The 21981-nt window shown below is 41.2% G+C and overlaps 1 protein-coding gene across 1 annotated transcript in view; it reads right to left on the bottom strand.

The window, feature by feature from the left end:
* Positions 1-21981, bottom strand: part of NCEH1 (neutral cholesterol ester hydrolase 1) — a 67922-nt gene that overhangs the window by 23283 nt on the left and 22658 nt on the right. Inside the window, exons 2-3 of the mRNA XM_043473720.1 lie at positions 2378-2606; positions 19-88 (exon numbers count right to left, since the gene is read on the bottom strand). Of these exons, the coding sequence (XP_043329655.1) occupies positions 19-88; positions 2378-2606 (299 nt within the window). The remainder of the gene's footprint in view (positions 1-18; positions 89-2377; positions 2607-21981) is intronic.

Below are 21981 nucleotides of genomic sequence, written 5' to 3'. Positions count from 1 at the left end.
CAATTATTAATTACTTACTCAATGGAGACAATGACAGCATTCAATTCCTCAGCCATGGCTGTGCACAGTTCATCGTAATACCTGATTTCTAAAAGAGACAAGAGAGCAATCACTCACTATAAAGAAGTCTATTTAGTACTGTCCATTGTTAAATTCTGCTAACTGTGGACTGTTTTAGACTCAGACTTCAGTTATTAATAGTAAGAACAATAAAAAGTAAATATGAACATACATCTCATTAACAGAGTTACAAGTACAAATACAAAAGAATTAACCTGGTTTCTGATAAAATGCAATTGCTATAAAATAACAGGAAATCCATACTAGATTACCTTCAAATGTGTTTTTAACTAAAAATTTCTTTCATAATCATCTATATAAAGTACATTAGATTCATTCTGATTTTGTAATTCTTCAAAGAGGTATGCCTTTCCAAAAATTATAGTGAATAAGCAGTTCCTCCTTAGAACCAAAAAATTTTCTTTTAATACCCTCATTTGCTGTGATTCAGAAAAGTCACCAATTTGAAGACTATGGTATTCTGTTTAAACCAACATATAACAAATAGAGTTTTAGGAAGTCTTAGCATTTCTTAGAAAGAGAATCCAAAAGTTTTTATATATTTTAATATGTAAAACTTTAATCCCTTAGCTGTTCTTTGGATATATTAATAGTCTTACATTAAGTGCTAGACTGTCTCAACAGAAAGCCAAAAAATACCTTATTTATAGACTTTCCAAGGCAGTATTAGAACCAGAAGTTCAATAACTACATAAACAGTTGCATATCTCCTCCAGACTGAGCCTTTCCTCTCTGACGGGACTGATGAGTCAAAACTGTGTGGAAAAGGCTAGGCTGACTCATAATCCATACCATTCCTGGCACTTCCACATCCTGGCCTCTGGTGTACTGTCTCTCCTGGCAAGCGTCCAACGCTTCAGACGCAATCTTTTCTAGGGCAGAGACTCTGTTTTACTCATTTTTGTTTCCCCATCATCCAGCACACATTAGAGTAACCAAAGGTCCAGGTTTGCATACAACTGTTTGAGGTTTTGTACCCAAAGTCCTATACCCCAGGAAACCTCTTGGCCCTGGGCAGACCTACATATTCAGTAATCTCTGTTGGAAATGTGAACAAATCAATGAATAAAATAACAAATGATGAATATGGAGTTAAATGAAATGAGATTACTAGAGTAAGTTACACTTTTTGGCCTTTGCCACATTTTTTTTTAAAGACAAACCAGAACAAGTTGCCTTTGCCTTTTTTTAAAAAACTTTACTGTTATTTATTTGTTTCGCTTCCTTAGTGACTCAGCCAGTAAAGAATCTGCCTGCAAAGGAGGTGACCCAGGCTCAATCCCTGGGTTGGGAAGATCCCCTGGAGAAGGGTATGGCAACCCACTCCAGTATTCTGGCCTGGAATTCCACGGACACAGAAGCCTGGTGGGCCACAGTTCATGGGGCTGCAAAGAGTTGGACATAACTGAGTGACTAAAAACAACAACATTTATTTATTTGGCTGCACTGGATTTTAACTGTGGCATGTTGCAGCATGTGGGATCTAGTTCCCTGAAGCTAGGTGCCCTGTATTGGCAGTGTGGAGTCTTAGCTACTGGACCACCAAGGAAGTCCCACCATAGCCTTTAAACTTAATGGATGAAAATAATCTCTGGGCTGAAGATAAGAAAGTAGCTCCATAATAATTATGAGCAGAGGTAAGGCCCTTATCTCTCCTCCTTAGTATGCTTTTCACTGGCTGCTCCACTTGGCTGCCTGCCATTTTTAATGTGTATTCTGCTCATGAAAGTTATCCAATGCTAAAGAGAATGTTCTTGAACTTTTCAAGGTCACTTCCTTTTAACTGGGGCATACATTTAATATTTTCATCTTTGGTTTCATAAGCAGATAAAATGTTGATGAGTTAACATGTATACACAGAAATCCTTGTTCTATTTCATAGAAAGATGTCTTCAAAGCACAAGTTAGTCTAGAGCTACAGATACCTGCCTCATATTCTGGCCCAACTTTACCTTGTTCGGGTATAGAAAGCAACTTCAGTACTTCACAATAAGTTAGTGTATGATTTAGATTACAGGAAATATTTTCAAAACAGTCTGCCTGAATTAACAAACAGGCAAAACTCTTGGTGTAGGGTAGCTATACAACTAATCATCCAAACCAGGATCCTTTCAAGAATGGAAAGTGGGGAGGAGGGGATGCTATGAATAACTTTGCTGGGATGGTAGGGATAACTGGGACTGCCAGGGGGACCAAGTCCAGTGGTCCCTTCTCCTTACCCAGTAAGAAAGTCAACCCAGTCATATATCTGCCAGGGCCAGCCACAACCCCAAACAACCTAAAGGTGAGGACATACTTGCGCTTGCCAAGGCCCAGCCTCCTCCATGGATATAAACAACACTGCGTTTCAGAGGCTCTTCTGGCTTTGGAGGGCCTTCAAACACTCTGACTTCCACACCATCAAAGTCAGTGTCAGTCACCTTCACCCGAGCAGACGACCATGCGCTTTTCTTGCCAAAAGAAACGATGATGAAGTTCAGCGCGAGCAGATGATGACTGAGGCCCAGGTAGTGTATCAAGTTGCTCTGGAGGATGAGGGGGGAATGAGAGAGAGGGTGCGTCAGCTTTGTCGTCACCTGAGCCACACTCACCGACCCTCAGCATTTGAATTCTTACATGCAATTGCCACTACCCTTGAGGACTCACTGGCCACTTTCAATAAAATAACACAATGTCTCTATCTTTCATTCCTTGAACTTCCAGAGTATTTTCTTATATGAGATCTTCTTTGATCTTCAGATAATCTCTGAGAGGGAAATGTGTCACTAGTCTTGTTTTATCAAGCAGGCTTAGATTAGCTGAATGTGCTTAGATTAGCTGAATTAGCTGAATGTGCCCATCTTGCTGGTTAACTGGAAGTTCTGCAACTCAAACCTGGGAACTGTGAATTCCAGTTTTTAGTCCCTGTCCTCACCCTAAATTAGCACATCACATTTCAAATAACATATGAGGAGTGAAGGAAGAATACTTTATTGAATACACATAAAAAAGAGAAAGTTTTATATTTACTGTTAAGCATTTAAAAAAAATTTTAAGCTTATATATTTAAGTGTGATTGTTTTGAGAGCAGGAGAAAGGAATGAGTGTATGAGGGAGAAGAAGCAGAGTCGGCTGCAGCACTGGAGTTTGGAAGCAGAGCAGCTCAGACATAACCAGGAACTTTGCAGAAATGTGCAAAGAACATGCAGCCTGTTGTCTCTTCCCCCTTTAAGCTCTGAGACCATCGAGTTCTGCATTAAGAGTTCACAGGAAGTTATCTGGTTGGAAAGGAGACCCAGGCTAACCACCCAGCAAAGACCCTGAAGACTGCACTCCCTCTTTCTGCTTCTCATACAAGCTCTTCCTATTGAGTACACTTATAAAACTAACCTCCCTGCAAGACCTACAGGCCATGTTACAAAGTCAGAAAATTGGAAGCCATCTGGAAGCCAGTGACTAGTCAAGCTAGAGAGGCTCAGAAGTGTCACAGAGTGATTAGAAACCTTCCTGGCACAGGAGCATGAACTCAGATACTGTATCTCCTAGTGGCTCTCAAACGTGACAGGGAGCAGATGAAGAGTAACAGTGTGCTTCTGTAGAATATGAAACAGAACACTAATGATTAGTGAAATATTTAATGCCATCATAAGATCAAGAAGACAATGTCACTAGTAGAAATAAGAGCTCTGTAATCTGCAATCCACCATAATACAGCTTCCCAGCACACACATGGAGCACACTGTTATGCCTTGAAGAGGACACAGATGTGCTATGACACTGATCCTCTCTGTCTCTGGGCAGCCAAGTTCCTGAGCCATTTACCCCACTGTCTCATATAAAATATTATTACTGTATACATATACCCTGCCGTGAAAAGAGCTGGAAAGACTGCATTATAGAACAATTAGCCAGTGTTCATGAAAAGCAAGAACCAGAAGCAATTTATTTAACCATGAACAGTTTTTCCAGCAATCTCATTACTATCTAGTGGCTGCCAATATATGCAACAGCAAAGCAAATGAGTATTAATAAAATAACTCAATTTCAGTATGTATCAATCGACCAACTTATTGAAAAAGTTAAAACAACTTTTACTGTTCTTGATATGAAACAAACAAATGTGTTCATGCACACACATACATATACAGAGGAGTCTAATCATAAAATTAAAGGTTTAAAGTCTTTGGCAAATTAGGAAGAGGTAATCATCATTTGAGTTTTGTGGTAACACATCAGTCTAATGGGGGAATATGGAGATGCACTGGGGCCTAGTTGAGAATCTCTGTATTCACTAAAATTTCTAGACTTCATACAATAAACCCTTGTGAATTAACAGAAAACACACAAGATCAATTCTATTTCTCACAGCCAAAGTAGCTCAATAGGCATGAAATAATAAAATATGAACAAAGAAATGGCAGGCTTGACTCAGTGACTTTATGGACTACAGTTTTTGCTTTTGCTAAATGAAGACTTTATTAAATATTTGAAACAAATTATATGAGTTTCTTCAATTAAAGGAAAGCTGTAAAACAAGTGAACTGTCTTTACAAAACAGTAAGATTACAGTAGATTATTCATTTTACAAAGAATCCACTCCAGGTTCCCCTTATGTATTGCATGCCAGACTTATCTCAATCTGCCCATACCTTTCCTAAAGCACTTCTGCTGTATTAGCTTACGATTACTGACATTAATGGGACTTCTGAACAACTATCTGCATTGTTTTACAACATTGACAAGGGACAAAAATGCTCATTGGAGAAGGGACAGTTTGTTTATGAAGGAGAAAAAGGTAAGTAGATGCATGTAAGAAAGGCTAGAAGGGTATTAAAATTGTGCTAATATTTGGAATTCATTGATTAATGTGAGAATGAAAAATAATTATCCTACAGATAAGAGTGAGTTTGTTTCAAAATTTGAAAATAGAGAAAACCAAATAGCAATCAGTCATTAACCAATTTATTATTACTATTATTAATAATAGTTATTACTGCCTGAGTGCCTATAGTGTGAGGAGAGGTTGTTGCATTCTGGCTACAGTTCTATTATTTTCCTCCTTCTGAGGAAGAGAGAAAAGAAGCTTAGAGACTAACCAGTATAGAAGCTGGATTCCGGGAACTGTGAGAGGGCTGCAGGACATACAGAATTACCCTAGAGATGCTTGTTGAGAACAGTGTGCATCCAGGAAGCTGCTCTGAAAACTATCCAGGATAGGATGACATTCACCTGTGTATGTGATATCGTGTGGCAACTGTCCAGCAAATAAAATCAGTAGCCAAGCCTTTCTGTAGTTGTTACCTCAAGGAAGGAATATGAGAACAAATAGCAAACTAACAGGAGTGTTTTTCTGCTTTTAATTTTCAAAAGCCTACATCCTTTGGAAAATTAAAACAAAAAACAGACATTGATTTAGAAGATTACATGATAAATAAGAAGTCACCTGAATAGAAAGTGAATCTCCAAGCTAGGTGGTGGGAGATGGAAGGAAAAAGTATTGAAGATGAAATGAGGAATGTAAGGATTGATATCTGAGATTCAACAAAGAAAGAATCTTGGGATACAGAAACCCTCAGATGTGTCTACGGAATCTGAGAGCAATAGACATGTGTCTCATGCCCAAGACAGAACCCTGGAAAAAGGCAAGACTCTTGGGAAGACTGATTTTAGGATATGTCTAGGAAGGTGGTGCCTCAAATGACCTCAAAGAGCTCCTTGGGCTCTAGCTGGTGCAGGAGCAGAACAATTCCATGTGCCCAAAAGGCACAAAAATAGCAAGGTTGCATGAATGTCTTGCAGATGTGTCTGAGACAACTTCTCCATTATCCATGGCCATGACACATTCTCAAGGGTCCAACAGGAATAGAAGAGAGCACTAATAGATCTAAAAGGCTTTCATAAATAAGAACAAAGGATATCCCAGGGCAACTTGTAGAAACCAAACACCAAGGACCAGGTGGAACAGGAATGTGGGCTGAGGATATGTACCCAGATGCCTTCCCCCACCACCCAATTATGCCTCAATATATAAAACACTCCAAAACCTGAAAGAAAACAGTGATGGTGGAATACCTAAATTCATTGGAATTAAGTTCTACCTAAAGAATGAACATGACTGAGTGACTGAATTGAACTGAACTGAAAGAATGAAGGCTTGAAATATAGATCAAGTTATACTTCTTGCATTCTTGAGTTCATAAAATGATATTCACATCCACCCAAGAGATATTCTCAAGTTGTTGTTTCCTGAAACCGTTTTAGAAGTAGCTGGAAAACTCCAGTAGCACAAAGAAGCATTCCAAGTGTTAAGAGTTTCATGGATTGTGAATTGACCCAGTCTCGGCTAGCTTAAGTACCCTAAGGCAATGCTAGAGGTCTTAAAACTTGCGGCATAACTATTCCAGAATCTAGAAAGGAATTCTGCCTGAGGAGGTGGAGATACCCATTACACCTTAGTAGAATCAGATATGCAAAATATGTTGGCCACTGGTTACCTACCTGGGTCTGATGACCAAAGGTCAGAGGACAAGCAAAAATCAAAGGAAGTCAAGCAAAAACTATATTGTGCTTAAATTATACTCTGTTCATTTTTGTGTTTATGAATGGGCTTGTTCTCTGCTAATTCATTCATTATACGAATAAGAAAATATATTCAATGGATAGGGAAACTTAAGGGGGAGAAAAAGACAATCTTCTGGAGCTTAGAGAAATAGAAGAGAACCAAGAACTGTAAATGAATAGCTGATGTTAGTTAGTTAAGTAATACAAGTTTAATAAGAGAAACCTAGATAAAGGGTTGCACAAGCCCAGAGAAGGAAGGAATTACCTGTACTTCTTAGCGAGATGAAATTCAGTAAGGCATTTATTTTGAACTGTGCCTTAATAGAAGATGAAGGGGCTTCCCAGGTGGCTCAGTGGTAAAGAATCCACCTGCCAATACAGGAGATTTGGGTTTAATCCTTGGGTTGGGGAGATCCCCTGGAGAATGAAATGGCAACCCGCTAAAGCATTCTTGCCTGAGACAATCCCATGGAGAGAGGAGCCTGGCAGGACCCAGTCCATAGGGTGCAAAGAGTCAGACATGATTGAGTGCACACACACAGAAGATGAAGTGTGAAGAGCAAGGAAAAGGATAGGAAACCAAGATGCCAAAGTGTTAAGACAAATGCCTATGGGAAGAAAATGTAAACAAGGGAAGTGGAGGCATGCAGAGCATGGCAATAGAAGGATCAATGTAAGAGGAATGTCAGTGTCAGGTTTTATTTTCTTGGGGTTCAAAATCACTGCTGACAGTGACTTCAGCCATGAAATTAAAAAATGTTTGCTCCTTGGATGAAAAACTATGACAAACCAAGACAGTATATTAAAAACAAAGACATTACTTTGCTGACAAAGGTCCATATAGTCAAAGCTATGGCTTTTCCAGTAGTCAAGTATGGATGTGAAAGCTGGACCATAAAGAAGGCTGAGTGCTGAAAAATTGATGCTTTTGAATTGTGGTGTTGGAGAAGACTGCTGAGATTCTTGGACTGCAAGGAAATCCAACCAGTCAATCCTAAAGGAAATCAACCCTGAATATTCATTGGAAGGACTGATGCTGAAGCTCCAATACTTTGGCCATGTAATGCAAAAAGTCAACTCACTGGAAAAGACCCTGATACTGGGAAAGACTGAGGGCAAAAGAAGAGGGCAGCAGAGGGTGAAATGGTTGGATGGCATCACTCAATGGACATGAATTTGAGCAAACTTCAGGAGACAGTAAAGGACAGGGAAGCCTGCCATGCTGTAGTCCATGGGGTCGCAAAGAGTCAGACATGACTTAGAGACTGAACAACAAGAGTCATGTCAAACACCAAAGTCAGTAGCAGAGACTCCACAGCAATGCCTGGGTTAAAATCCCGGCTACCCCACCTACCAGGAGTGGGATCTCAGGCAAGTTACTAATCCTCTCTGTGCTTCAATTTCTCATATATAAAACAGAAATAATAATACTAATTGGTTGAAAAGACTGCTGTGACGCTTAAAAAAGTAAAAACAGGTACTAAAATAGTACCTGGCATATACTAAGCCTTCTACTGTTACTATCACATCGCTGATCTGGAAGATCCTGCATGAGGAAACGTGAGCCCAGGGATAGACAGCCCCATGCTTCCAGGGAAACTGAGATGATCGTTTTTTACCCATTACATAATTTGTTATTAGGACCACAATGATTACCAAGTTCTGAAATTATTACAGGTTGAAAAGATGTAAAATTGTTATCTCTAAAAAGTTCATTTGTATGCTCATGTCAAAGTGGGAGGGAGAGGTGGGGAAAAGTCCTAGTACATCCCACACACATCAATAACTCAGTGTGTGATCAAATTTCAACACAAATCAACCACATTAGATACTTAGAGCATCTATTATAACTCACTACCTGCTTCATTTCTCACATTCAAGAGTTTGTATTCCACACAAGTGGTTCTCCAACTTTTCTAGTGACAGCCATTTCACCCTGTCAAGCAGTTTTCTAATTCTCCTCTCCAGATTCTGCCTTTTTCCTGCCTGTTATAGGACAACAGTTTCATAGAACAAACTTATCTGCATGACCATAAAGTCACATTTAAAAGAAAATTTATTTATTTTTGACTGCTTCAGGTCTTAGATGCAGCACTTGGGGATCTTCAGTTGTGGCACATGGGTTCTTCACTGGGGCACCTGGGCTTCTCTCTACTTGTGGCCCACAGGCTCAGTAGTTGTGGGGCATGGGTTTAGTGTCTCACGGTATGTGGGAGCTCAGTTACCCCATCAAGGATAGAACCCATGTCCCCTGCACTGAAGGTGGATTCTTAACCACTGGACCACCAGGGAAGTCCTGGTCGAATTTTTTTTTTTTAATTTTTTTGACTGAAGGATAATTGCTTTACAGAATTTTGTGGTTTCTGTCACACATCAACAAGAATCAGCCATAGTCTGGTCACATTTTTTAAACATTGTAAAGTTTGAATATACTTTAAAATGCATATTTATTTATTTCTATTGGTGTGCAAATTACATGACCTGCACTTTTGAACACTGTACAGATCACCTGTGACTCACTAATGCAGTACTTTTTTTATCTACAAACAACTTCAATGTTTGTGTCAAGAAACTACCAAAAGTCAGGTAACAATAATTCAACAAGTATTAATGAGGCCCTGACTAGTATGCGTAAGGACTTCCCAGGTGGTGCAGTGATAAAGAATCTGCTTGCCAATCTGCTTTCCTTGGTCAGAAAGTTTCCCTGGAGTAGATAATGGCAACCTACTCCAGTATTCTTGCCTGGAAAATTCCATGGACAGAGGAGATTGGTGGCCTACAGTCCATGAGGTCGCAAAGAGTTGGACATGACTGAGGACTGAGCAGGCACACACAGAGTATATGTAAAGATTCTGCTACATGTGACAGCAATACAGAGATAGGCGAAAGATGGACTCGGAACTCAAGCAGTTAAGAATTCAAATCTTGACTGACTGCTGCAAATTTCCATCTGTCTTTAAGCTTTCACAGTTAACTAAACTTTCTCTGACTTTAGCTTTTAAGGGAAATCCTCTGATTTTATTTTTTTTATTTTTTCCTCTGATTTTAAATCATTGATTCAGATCGATTTTTTCTTAAGTTGCAGACCAAACAAAACTTGCCTGCAGGCCAAATCTGGACTAAACCACCAACTGCAACTTCTGATGTAGAAAATGATGCAGTCTGACTAAAGGGGAAACTGGAAAGATGGTGGCAGATGAAATGCTCTTAGTTGTTAATGGTTAAACAGCAAAGATTTTGGACACTCTTTTTAATGAGACTATATTTTGGGCAAAATGATGCAGCCGAGGTGTACACAGTAGATTGGTGAGAGAAGAGACTAGAGGACAACAGCCGTAAGCATTTGGCAACTGTCGACAGGACGAAAATGAAGGTCTGCCCCAGGAGAATATAGGGGAGGGAATATATTCAAGATGTATCACTAAGGCAGACTTGATTCACCTTGGTAACTGCACACAGAGTAAGATATGGTATCAGGAAGGCAGGCTGGTAGGACACAGGCAAAGGACTGAAAGATCCTGGAAGTCTTCACTTAGGGTATGAGAAACACAGAATACAGGCAGAAGAACAATCAGGAAAGGTAAGAAAATTCCATTTTAAAATTAATCCATTTATAGTCAATGGAACACCTAGGTAGGTAGTCAGGTATAAAAGACAGGGTCAGAGATTCAAGGAGTCAAGGCCTGGCGGAAGAGCTCAGAGGTATCTGTTAACAACTCAGACAATAGTAAGACTCAAGAGATCTAGCAAAGAAACAAAACACAGTGACAAGGAAATAGACCAGAGAGGAAAATATTCCTTCTCCTAGCCAGGAGAAGTTTTGGGCACACTGTGGAGGCATAATCCAATTATTTCAATAGTCTAATCACTGCCAGCTTTGCCCTCTGACTACTGCTCCCTTAAGAGATCTAATGATTATGCCAACCTCCTGGGTATTTCAAGATCTTCTCATGCCTTTTGTTCCAGCCTGCAGAGAATTCCCATGACCATGGTTGTTCAAACCAAGCAGCAAAAGTGTCAGTCCAGGCTAAGTGATACTAAGAATTAAAGCACCATTATCAGCTTATGATATGATGCAGAAACTTAAAAAGTAGAGATACATGACTTAAAGGACAAAAGGTATGTACAACGAGCCTGCGAGAAAAGAGAATCTGTCTCATCTGGTTGCCTGGAGGCAGTATCAGCTGATTCAGTTCAGTTCAGTCAGCCGCTCAGTTGTGTCCAACTCTTTGTGACCCCATGAATCGCAGTATGTCAGGCCTCCCTGTCCATCACCAACTCCCGGAGTTTACTCAAACTCATGTCCATAGAGTCGGTGATGCCATCCAGCCATCTCATCCTCTGTCATCCCCTTCTCCTCCTGCCCCCAATCCCTCCCAGCATCAGGGTCTTTTCCAATGAGTCAACTCTTCGCATGAGGTGGACAAAGTACTAGAGTTTCAGCTTTAGCATCAGTCCTTCCAACGAACACCCAGGACTGACCTCCTTTAGGATGGACTGGTTGGATCTCCTTGCAGTCCAAGGGACTCTCAAGAGTCTTCTCCAATACCACAGTTCAAAAGCAACAATTCTTCAGTGCTCAGCTTTCTTTACAGTCCAACTCTCACATCCATACATGACCACTGGAAAAACCATAGCCTTGACTAGACGGACCTTTGTTGGCAAAGTAATGTCTCTGTTTTTTAATATGCTATCTAGGTTGGTCATAACTTTCCTCCCAAGGAGTAAGCGTCTTTTAATTTCATGGCTGCAGTCACCATCTGCAGTGATTTTGGAGCCCCCCAAAATAAAGTCTGACACTGTTTCCACTGTTTCCCCATAAACAGAGTTTAATGAGTGATCAGTAGGCTGGACAAGGAAAGAAGGGTGGGGAAAGGCACATAGATGTTTGTGGTTGTGGAGCATGTGTTCCACACTTGCACCTTCTGCCCACCACCTTTACTTTGCTTTACAAATGTTCAGCATCCTCCTCCTCCAGTAAGGAAAAGATATTGAAGTCCTTTTTTCTACTGCTGCCTAGATTACAAGGACAAAAACATCCTTTTATTTGTTGAGGGTTGGAGATCTCTAATCCAATCCAACTCTGATGAAAGGACGGGCTCTGCTGGGAGGCTCTAGGCCATATGGTGCATGCATGCACAGTTGTTCAGTTGTGTCTGACTCTTTGGAACCCCAGGGACTATAGCCTGCCAGGCTCCTCTGTCTTTGGGATTCTCCAGGCAAAAATACTAGAGTGGGTTGCCATTTCCTCCTCCAGGCGATCTTCCTGAACCAGGGATAGAACCCAGTAGGTTCACCAATGATATCATGACCCTACTGCCCACACCAATGACATATTTGGCTTCTGCGGGTATTTAACAACTTGTTCTTTCTTGAAGCTTTCATCCTTCTGTGTTTCACTAGTCTCTTGCCACATTAATAATTAATTCCTCCTTTTTCTCTTTTGGGTATTTTATTGATTTTTTTCTTCCTTTCTTGTCCACTGGCCTTGTAAATGATGGTTTTCCCCAAGGTCACATTTTTTATTTTATTCATATACATAATTCCTGCTTTCCCTGAGCAAGGCAATGCACTACCATGCCAAAATGCCTGGAAAATAGGAAGTGCTTACTAGCAGCTTCATAAATTAAATGGCTATGATCTCTATCCATGTGCTGATGACTTGCACATCTCCTATCCATGGTCTATCTTTCTTAAGCTCCGGGTCCACATTTCCAACCATCTCCAGGATTATAGCCTATAAACTCTTCAAAATGAATATGTCCTATAATTTTTTCCCCAGTCCTGACTCAACAACTCACTCCATTAAATTCTCCGTTAATGATCTGACCATAAATCTAGCTTCCAAGCTAGAAATCTTGGAAATTTTCTTCAGCTCCTTCCTTCTCCCATATGATATCCAATGAATCAATTCATGTCAATTCCACCTGCCAGCATTTACTGAATCTAGTTCTACCCCCAGCCTCCACCCCAACTCCCACTGCTGCCTTGATTAGATGCTCATTGTTTCCATTATATGCCAACTAACTTGAATTCTAGAAGCACTTTCTTTCTCTATAACCAGAGTTCTTATCCAAAAAGGCTGATCACAACATCTGGCTGCTTAAAAACTTCCACTGACTTCTAGTTTCTTACTTGGAAAAAAAAAACAAACACGAACTTGACATTCCAATCTTGTCCCTCTCTTCATTCCATCTCCATCTCTTACTGCACCACCCTTTGTACTTTTTAGTCATAACTTGCATAAATTAATTTTTTTCTGTACCTAGCTATTCTCTTTGGCAATACCCTTCTGTTTTCTGCTGGAGCCAGCTCTTGCCATGTCACAAAAACCAGTGTAAATGTACAAGTCACTTGACATCAATTCAGTAGCTTGAAAGCAGCCGCGGTGGGGGCATTTATATTATGGAAATCAGTAAAAGTTCCAAATCAGTGTTTCTACCCCACCCCCAACCCCAGAGAGCACTCCACTGCCTCTGCTTGACCCTTCCTCATCCCCAGTCGTCCAGAGCATAGCACAGTATTTGAGAGTGTGGATGGTAAAGTCAGTCAGCCAAGGTTCCATCCTGGCTGTAATACTTGCTAGTTGGGCAATTCTGGGCAAGTCACAAAATTCTCTTTGTCTCAGTTTCTTCACCTGTAAAATTGGATGATCATAAGATACCTGGCATAGAACTTAGTACATAAGTGCTCAATATAATATTATCTCTTTTTACTTGCTTATATCAGGCCTTCACAGCACGTCAGTTTGTTCTAGGAGTGAAATCTCACTACCTTAGGTCAGCTCTGGTAATTCACAAAGTAAATCTCACATTAACTTGAAGCCAGGCTGAATCACCAGCTGGGAGTGTGCTAAGTTGCTTCAGTTGTGTCCACCTCTTTGGGATTCCATGGACTGTAGCCTGCCAGGCTCCTCTGTCCATGGGATTCTCCAGGGAAGAACACTGGACAGGGTTGCCATGCCCTCCTTCAGAGGATCTTCCCAACCCAGGGATCCAATCCAAGTCTCGTATGTCTCTGGCATTGGCAGGCAGGTTCCTTAAACTAGCGCCACCTGGAAAGCTCGAATCACCAGCTGCACATTCCTAAGCTGAGAGCTATATGCAGTTGGTCAACACTGAAATCAGACTGATTATATTCTTTGCAGCCAAAGATGAAGAAGCTCTATACAGTCAGCAAAAACAAGACCGAGTGCTGACTGTGGCTCAGATCATGAACTCCTTATTGCCAAATTCAGACTTAAACTGAAGAAAGTAGGGATAACCACTAGACCATTCAGGTATGACCTAAATCAAATCCCTTATGACTATACAGTGGAAGTGAGAAATAGATTTAAGGGACTAGATCTGATAAACAGAGAGCCTGATGACCTATGGACGGAGGTTTGTGACCTTGTACAGGAGACAGGAATCAAGACCATCCCCATGGAAAAGAAATGCAAAATGATTGTCTGAGGAGGCCTTACAAATAGCTGTGAAATGAAGAGAAGTGAAAAGCAAAGGAAAAAAGGAAAGATATTGCCATTTGAATGCAGAGTTCCAAAGAATAGCCAGGAGAGATAAGAAAGCCTTCCTCAGCAATCAATGCAAAGAAATAGAGGAAAACAACAGAATGGGAAAGACTAGAGATCTCTTCAAGAAAATTAGAGATACCAAGGGAACATTTCATGCAAAAATGGGCTTAATAAAGGACAGAAATGGTATGGACCTAACAGAAGCAGAAGATATTAAGAAGAGGTGGCAAGAATACACAGAAGAACTGTACAAGAAAGATTTTCACAACCCAGATAATCACAATGGTGTGATCACTCATCTAGAGCCAGACATCCTGGAATGTGAAGTCAAGTGGACCTTAGGAAGCATCACTACGAACAAAGCTAGTGGAGGTGATGGAATTCCAGTTGAGCTATTTCAAATCCTGAAGATGATGCTGTGAAAGTGCTACACTCAATATGCCAGCAAATTTGGAAAACTCAGCAGTGGCCACAGGACTGGAAAAGGTCAGTTTTCATTCCATCCCAAAAGAAAGGGGCAATCCCAAAGAATGCTCAAACTACCGCACAATTGCACTCATCTCACACGCTAGTAAAGTAATGCTCAAAATTCTCCAAGCCTGGCTTCAGCAATACGTGAACTGTGAACTTCCAGATGTTCAAGCTGGTTTTAGAAAAGGCAGAGCAACCAGAGATCAAGTTGCCAATATCTGCTGGATCATCAAAAAAAGCAAGAGAGTTCCAGAAAAACATCTATTTCTGCTTTATTGACTACGCCAAAGCCTTCGACTGTGTGGATCACAATAAACTGTGGAAAATTCTGAAGGAGATGGAAACGCCAGACCACCTGACCTACCTCTTAAGAAACCTGTATGCAGGTCAGGAAGCAACAGTTAAAACTGGACATGGAACAACAGACTGGTTCCAAATAGGAAAAGGAGTATGTCAAGGCTGTATATTGTCACCCTGCTTATTTAACTTATATGCAGAGTACATCATGAGAAACGCTGGGCTGGAAGAAGCGCAAGCTGGAATCAAGACTGCTGGGAGAAATATCAATAACCTCAGATATGCAGATGACACCACCCTTATGGCAGAAAGTGAAGAGGAACTAAAAGCCTCTTGATGAAAGTGAAAGAGGAGAGTGAAATAGTTGGCTTAAAGCTCAACATTCAGAAAACTAAGATCATGGCATCTGGTCCCATCACCTCATGGGAAATAGATGGGGAGACAGTGGAAACAGTGTCAGACTTTATTTTGGGGGGCTCCAAAATCACTGCAGATGGTGACTGCAGCCATGAAATTAAAAGACGCTTACTCCTTGGGAGGAAAGTTATGACCAACCTAGCCAGCATATTAAAAAGCAGAGACATTACTTTGCCAACAAAGGTCCGTCTGGTCAAGGCTATGGTTTTTCCAGTGGTCATGTATGGATGTGAGAGTTGGACTGTGAAGAAAGCTGAGCGCTGAAGAATTGATGCTTCTGAATTATGGTGTTGGAGAAGACTCTTGAGAGTCCCTTGGACTGCAAGGAGATCCAACCAGTCCATCCTAAAGGAGATCAGTCCTGGGTGTTCATTGGTAGGACTGATGCTGAAGCTGAAACTCCAATACTTTGTCCACCTCATGCGAAGAGTTGACTCGTTGGAAAAGACCCTGATGCTGGGAGGGATTGGGGGCAGGAGGAGAAGGGGATGACAGAGGATGAGATGGCTGGATGGCATCACTGACTCGATGGGTATGAGTTTGAGTAAACTCCGGGAGTTTGTGATGGACAGGGAGGCCTGGCGTGCTGCGATTCATAGGTACGCAAAGAGTTGGACACGACTGAGCGACTGAACTGAACTGAACTGAAGGACTTTAGGGTAGAAGAGCCCTTTAAGTGACATAAACTTCATCCTCAAGGTTTTCTCAGAAGAAAAGTTTGTGAAGAATCACTTCTCATTATCCTGCCTTGAGATTCCTTGAGCAAGAACAGAAAGGCTTAAGGAAATATGATAGTGAGACAAGAACACAGAACTTTGACAGAGCCTAAGGCCAAGTCCTGGCTCAATCATTTATTAGCTACATCACCTAGGGAAACTTCCCAAGTTGTCTGGGCCCAAGTTTCTCAGGAAAAAATAAATGTATTAAGAGTGCACATGAGGAGTAAACCCACATTATCTCTTGTTGTCCCTTCTTGCTGGAAACCCATCATTGGCAGGATTCTCGCTCAGGCCTTTAGTAGATCCCTATCTGGTTAAGGAGGGCTTCCCCGATAGCTCAGTTGGTAAAGAATCCACCTGCAATTCAGGAGACCCTGGTTTGATTCCTGGGTCAGGAAGATACCCTGGAGAAGGCATAGGCTACCCGATCCAGTATTCTGGCCTAGAGAATTCCATGGACTGTACAGTCGATGGGATCGCAAAGAGTTGGACATGACTGAGCGACTTTCACTTTCATCTGGTTAAGGAACCTTCCTATTGTTGTCCTTTCTCCCTTTTTCCCTTTAGTCAGCATTTATAAAATAAACCTGGCCACACTCTGAGACTATGCATGGACCAAAAGAGTTCTAGCAAAGCACTGGAGGGAATTATTAAGCCAACCTGTGAAGCACAAATATAATTATGTATTAATAATAGTAGGGTTCTCTGACACAATTGCTCTATTACAATTTCGTCTTTGTTCATTCCTCCATCTAAGATTTTCTTATAAGCTACAAAACAAACCTGATGAAAACCTCACCACCACTCACTGATAAGGTAACCTAGGAGAGAGAAAGGCAAGAACTCTCAGAGGGATCTGACACCCTAACCTCTTCTCCCTAAAGCCTTCAGTTTGTTCTCTCACTGCAGTTCAACCTGGGAGAGCACAAAAAGGAGAAGCTGGTCTCTTTCCAGTCCCTAAACTTTTTTGTTTATTTTTCACTATCACACAGAAGACAGTTTCTGTATTGCCAAAGTACTTGCTTAGTTCCAAAAGTCCTCTAAATTTGAGGGGGATAATAGCTCATACATATTGACATTTGCAGGCAGGCAAATGGAGTCACAAAGAGTCAGACACGACTTAGCAACTAAACAACAACAACAAATCACTGTTCTTCATGTGAAGTCTCAGGCCAAGAGTGGTCCATGAAAAGTGTCACATAGGCATGAAGTGGTGGCCTGGACTGGAACCCACTCTGGCTCTGGAAACCTCATCCATCATTCTCTACTGTCACTCACTAATCAACTGAGTCTCAAACCTACTTCACGAAACCGGAAGATTTTTACATCTGGAATGACCCTGTAGTTTCCCATATTACACAAAAGAAAACTGAGGCCTGGAATGGATATGTGCCTCTCCCAAGATCAGCAGCTCTAGCCATGAACCCTCTGGGCTGAGGAGGCCCCTCCATCTGCCCTTTTTTCTCAGCTCTTCCTCACCAGCATGTTTCTTTCTCAAGCCTTTTAGCAACTTGAGACAAGATCTGAGACTTGGATATCAAAATTTTTTTCCAGTATCCCATGTCCATGGTCATAAAAAAATGTCCTTCATGAGGTTATACAAGCTGCAAAAAGCCTCCCTTATTGCCAGGACAAGTAGTATTTGTTTTCATGTGAGTGTTCCAAATAGCAGCTGACTCAAGGCAGCACAAAAGAATTAAACTTCTAAACGAAACCTCCTAAACTTCCTTCTGCTATAGGCAGTACAGAGCTTGCCCACTCATGCCCTCTGCCTGACTTCACAAGTGTGTTACAGAGGATACTGCAGGAGTTGAGTTAATCTTTTGCTTTATGTAAAGTGCAGAGAAGTAAATTTGATATTTCTTTGAAAAACTGTTTATTAAATGGCATATAAACCCAAAAGATAAAAGGCAAATGATTCTTATAGATATTTACTACACGTCAGAAGAGCCAGATTCAGATGCTAACTATAGTAAGCTAAGATTTCTTTGTGTATATTGAGAATGTGATTATAATAATAGCTATTATATAAAATACAAAATACACAATAAATTATAATATTTATAATAATTATTCCGTATATTGCTTTACAGTTTATAATCGTTTGAACTTTCAGTGGTCTGAATTTCACAAGAACCTGTGAAACAGGAAGAGTAGATATTATATTCTTTTTTTTTTCGTTTCAGGCTTAGAAATGTTAAATGCCTTGCCCAGGATCATAAAACTCCAAGTGACAAAGTACTAGAACCCAAAAGCCCAAGTGACTGCTCTATCCCTCTGAATATCATTACTTAGAGCTCAGAAGAAAATCAACAACTAAACCACTGTTTAAAGCTGAGTTTCTCCCATCACACAGGTTTTGAACACCTAAACGAATAAAAAAGGCCTAAAATCAGGCTGGAGAGTGCAAGAAGGTCATGAAATGTATCCCACCCTACTAGCTACAAGTTCTCTTTGCCAGCAGATCTGCTGGGCTGGGTAGCAGGACCAGTTTGCCTAGGTAAACCGTGCCTAAGAAAACTGGCATCAGTGCAAAACCAAATGGCTTTACAAGCAATTGGAATTTCTACGGCCAGCAGTTTCAAGTTAATACAGCTCAGTCACTTGTTGGCCTGAGGCATTAGGAGACAGGCTGGACCACCAGGCTCAGGAAGGACAGCAGAAGGCAGGGCTGTTGTGAAAGAATTTGGGTTCCGCAGTGATGGAGGTTTTACTTTAACCCTAGGAGAGGCTTCTCAATTTAACAGATTCAGGAAATTGAGACAATTTACTCCTCACAAACTTTTATTCACGATTCATAGCTACAACAATCTAATGTGGTTAATGCATAACCTATTTAAGCCTAAGTCAAAATACCTGTATAACAGATAAGATAACTATACAGTGGTCCTCAGTACCCACAGGGGATTGATTCCAGCACCACCACCCCCAGCACATACCAAAATCTGTGGGTGTTCAAGCCCATTATATAAAGTGGCATAGTGCAGTAGGCCCTCCACATCCAGAGCTTCAAGCATAGGAAACTGATTCAGGTGAGGAACAGCAGAAACGAAGGACTGACCGTACTTCTGTCCTAACATGAATTTATAAGTTACATATCCCACCATAAGGAAAATGGCCTATATCTGTGATATGACCTTGAATCTCTCTTTCTGATGCTTTTAAAGAACATCTATTCCTCTCTTGCTTGAGCCTCCCCCCTCCACCCCTGTTTCAATCCCAGGGAACTGAAAGTCTGGTCCCAACAAAAGATATCGAGACCAAATGAAGAGACAAAAGGAGCTTGGCACACCAATAGGTTAGTAAATTGTTTGGTTTAAAAATACATTTGTTTAAAAAAAAAAAAAAAAAAAATCCAAAATCCAAACTATAATATAAAAACAGTAGAAGTTATAAGACATATTCTGTTTGCTATATAGTCTCATTTAACACACTGCATTTTTAATTTATGTATCTTGTTCATGAACATAACCAAATCTTTGAGTCCAACAGTGATATTTACAGAGGTCTATAGTTCTACTAATATCTTGGATGGCACTGCAATTTCCCTGAAAAGGAGTGTTACTTCTCTCTGGTTTAAATTATGTTTTCCCCAAGGAAATGTGGTTCTTTGTGAATTGCATTTGAAGGAATGTCTGTCTAGAGCAGAGAACTCTTTTACAACATAGCAACTTATACTTTTTCTTTGATGGCTAATTCTAAAAGAAGATCCCTTACATTATTTACTATAAATACACTGGTATCTATTATTTATAATAGAGTGGGGCAAAGCTGGAATACACAAAAAAGTTTAATAATCAATAGTTGCCTTAAGGCAACTTTGTTCCTTAGAGGTAGCAAGGTCACAATATATTTAATTTATGTTTTAAAGTATGTACTTCTACTTTTTGTGTCAAAAAGAGAATTCTTTTTTTTGTAAACAAAAATAATTTAAAGAAGTTTTTCTCAGCTGGAAAACTGATGGTCCTCCCCATCAGCTACTTTGGAATGCTTTGAGAATAAATTACATTTTAATGAGCTCACACTTCAATAGCTTTAACAATAATGCAAAAGTATATATATAACTGATTCATTTTGCTTTACATCTATAACTAACACAAGATTGTAAATCAACTATGCCCTGATAAAATTTAAAAATACACTTGTTTTTAAGAGAAGGTCATTGAGAACTAGTTCTTTTGTCTCTTATCTCTATTATCCTCATTACAGAATCAGGCAAGTGGTCTAGTCCGAGATTACACAAAAAATGTTCCCCAGACTGGCAGCATCTGAGCACAGATTCTTGTGGCCTACCTCTGGGAGTGGGACCCAAGAATGTCTCCAGGTAGTTCTTCTGCAATTAGAGTTGCCTATACTATGTACTTGAGGGCTTCCCAGGTGGTGCTAGTGGTAAAGAACCCGCCTGCCAATGCAGGAGACTTCAGAGATGTGGGTTTGATCCGTGGGTTGGGAAGACCCCCGGGAGAAGAAAATGGCAACCCACTCCAGCATTCTTGCCTGGAGAATCCCATGGACAGAAAAGCCCGGTGGGCTACAGTCCATAAGGTCTCAAAGAGTTGTACATAACTGAAGTGTCTTAACACGCACGCGTACTATATTCAAAGTGTGCAACAGTCTCTCATCAGACAGTTTTTGTTGTCACTGATTTTCTTTGCAATGTGTGGAAGTCCTGGGACAGTGCTGCCAAGGGCAGGGCTTGCAAATGACAAGCCATAGAGGAACATCTGGCCCACACTGGCCTCCCTCAGGCTTGAATGATCCCTTCCCTGAACCCTTCCTTATCCTTCAAGACACCTCCTCTCTGAAGTCCGCTCCCCTCCCGCCCTTGGCACAGAACTGATTTCTTTGCATTCTGTGTGTCACACTGCGTGTCAAGATGTGGCTTGAATGTATCTCCATTTCTGCACCTCTCCTCTCTCAGTGTGAGGTTTGCTTTGTATCCTGCTCCCCCATCCACTCTTTGAGAGTTAGGAGCCCATTTGAAGACATTTGCACATTCGAGCAGCTGGTGCGCAGAGATGAACGGACGCGGAGCCGGCCTGAGGGCTGCTTCAAGGTTGCTGAACAGGGGAGACTTCTATCTCCCTGCCCCTTTTGTGCAAGAGATTCGGTCACAAGCTTGCCCTTTTCCACTCCTCCAGCCCCTCCCAAGCTTGGACCAGTTTCTTTCCCTGCAGCTGGGCCCCCACAGGAGCCACCCCTCCCCTTGGCCACTCCTCTAACACCACAGATTTGGGGAACAAGGGGCCCTCGGAGACCAAGCCAGATGGTGAAGGAGGTGGTACCATGATGCCCAGTGCATGACGGAGAATGAGGGTGTGCTGGTCACTTGGTAGATGAGCCGCAGGCCCTGGAAGAGAATGTACCAAAGCCTAAAAATGACTTCAGTGACAGCTTGACTCACTCTGTGAAAAGCTGAGTCGTTCCCCTCAAAAAGCTGCAGAAGCAACAAGACCAGATAGAAGCTAAATTTGAAAAAATTTCCATCTCTGGCAACAAGCATAATGACATCTGTAAACTCTTACTTATCAAGATCCACGAGAACACAGGCAAAATGGAGGGACAGGCATGGACCTTAGAGGCTGAGGACTCAGGGACAAAGAGGTGGGAGGAGGAAGAGGAAGACAAACACAATGAGCCCAGGATCTCCACCCCCAAGTGTCTGATGACTCAGAGAAGAAGGGACAGAGGTTGAAGAGGAGAAAGAAAACCAAAGGAAAAAAACAAAACAAAACAAAACCCAACTGAAGCATTTAAACAATGGGTGGACTTAAGAAAGGCTCAGGTTGTTCATTAAAATACAACGTGAACTTGTTATGACACTCCTGTGCTGTGTTGCATGCTGTGCTCAGTCGTGTCCAACTTTTTGCAAACCCCATGGACTGGAGCCTGCCAGGATCCTCTGTCCATGGAATTCTCCAGGCAAGAATACCAGAGTAGGGT

Source organism: Cervus canadensis, chromosome 7, assembly GCF_019320065.1.
Source record: "Cervus canadensis isolate Bull #8, Minnesota chromosome 7, ASM1932006v1, whole genome shotgun sequence".
Classification (NCBI taxonomy): Eukaryota; Metazoa; Chordata; class Mammalia; order Artiodactyla; family Cervidae; genus Cervus; species Cervus canadensis.
This window is presented reverse-complemented; position numbering and strand designations above follow the sequence as displayed.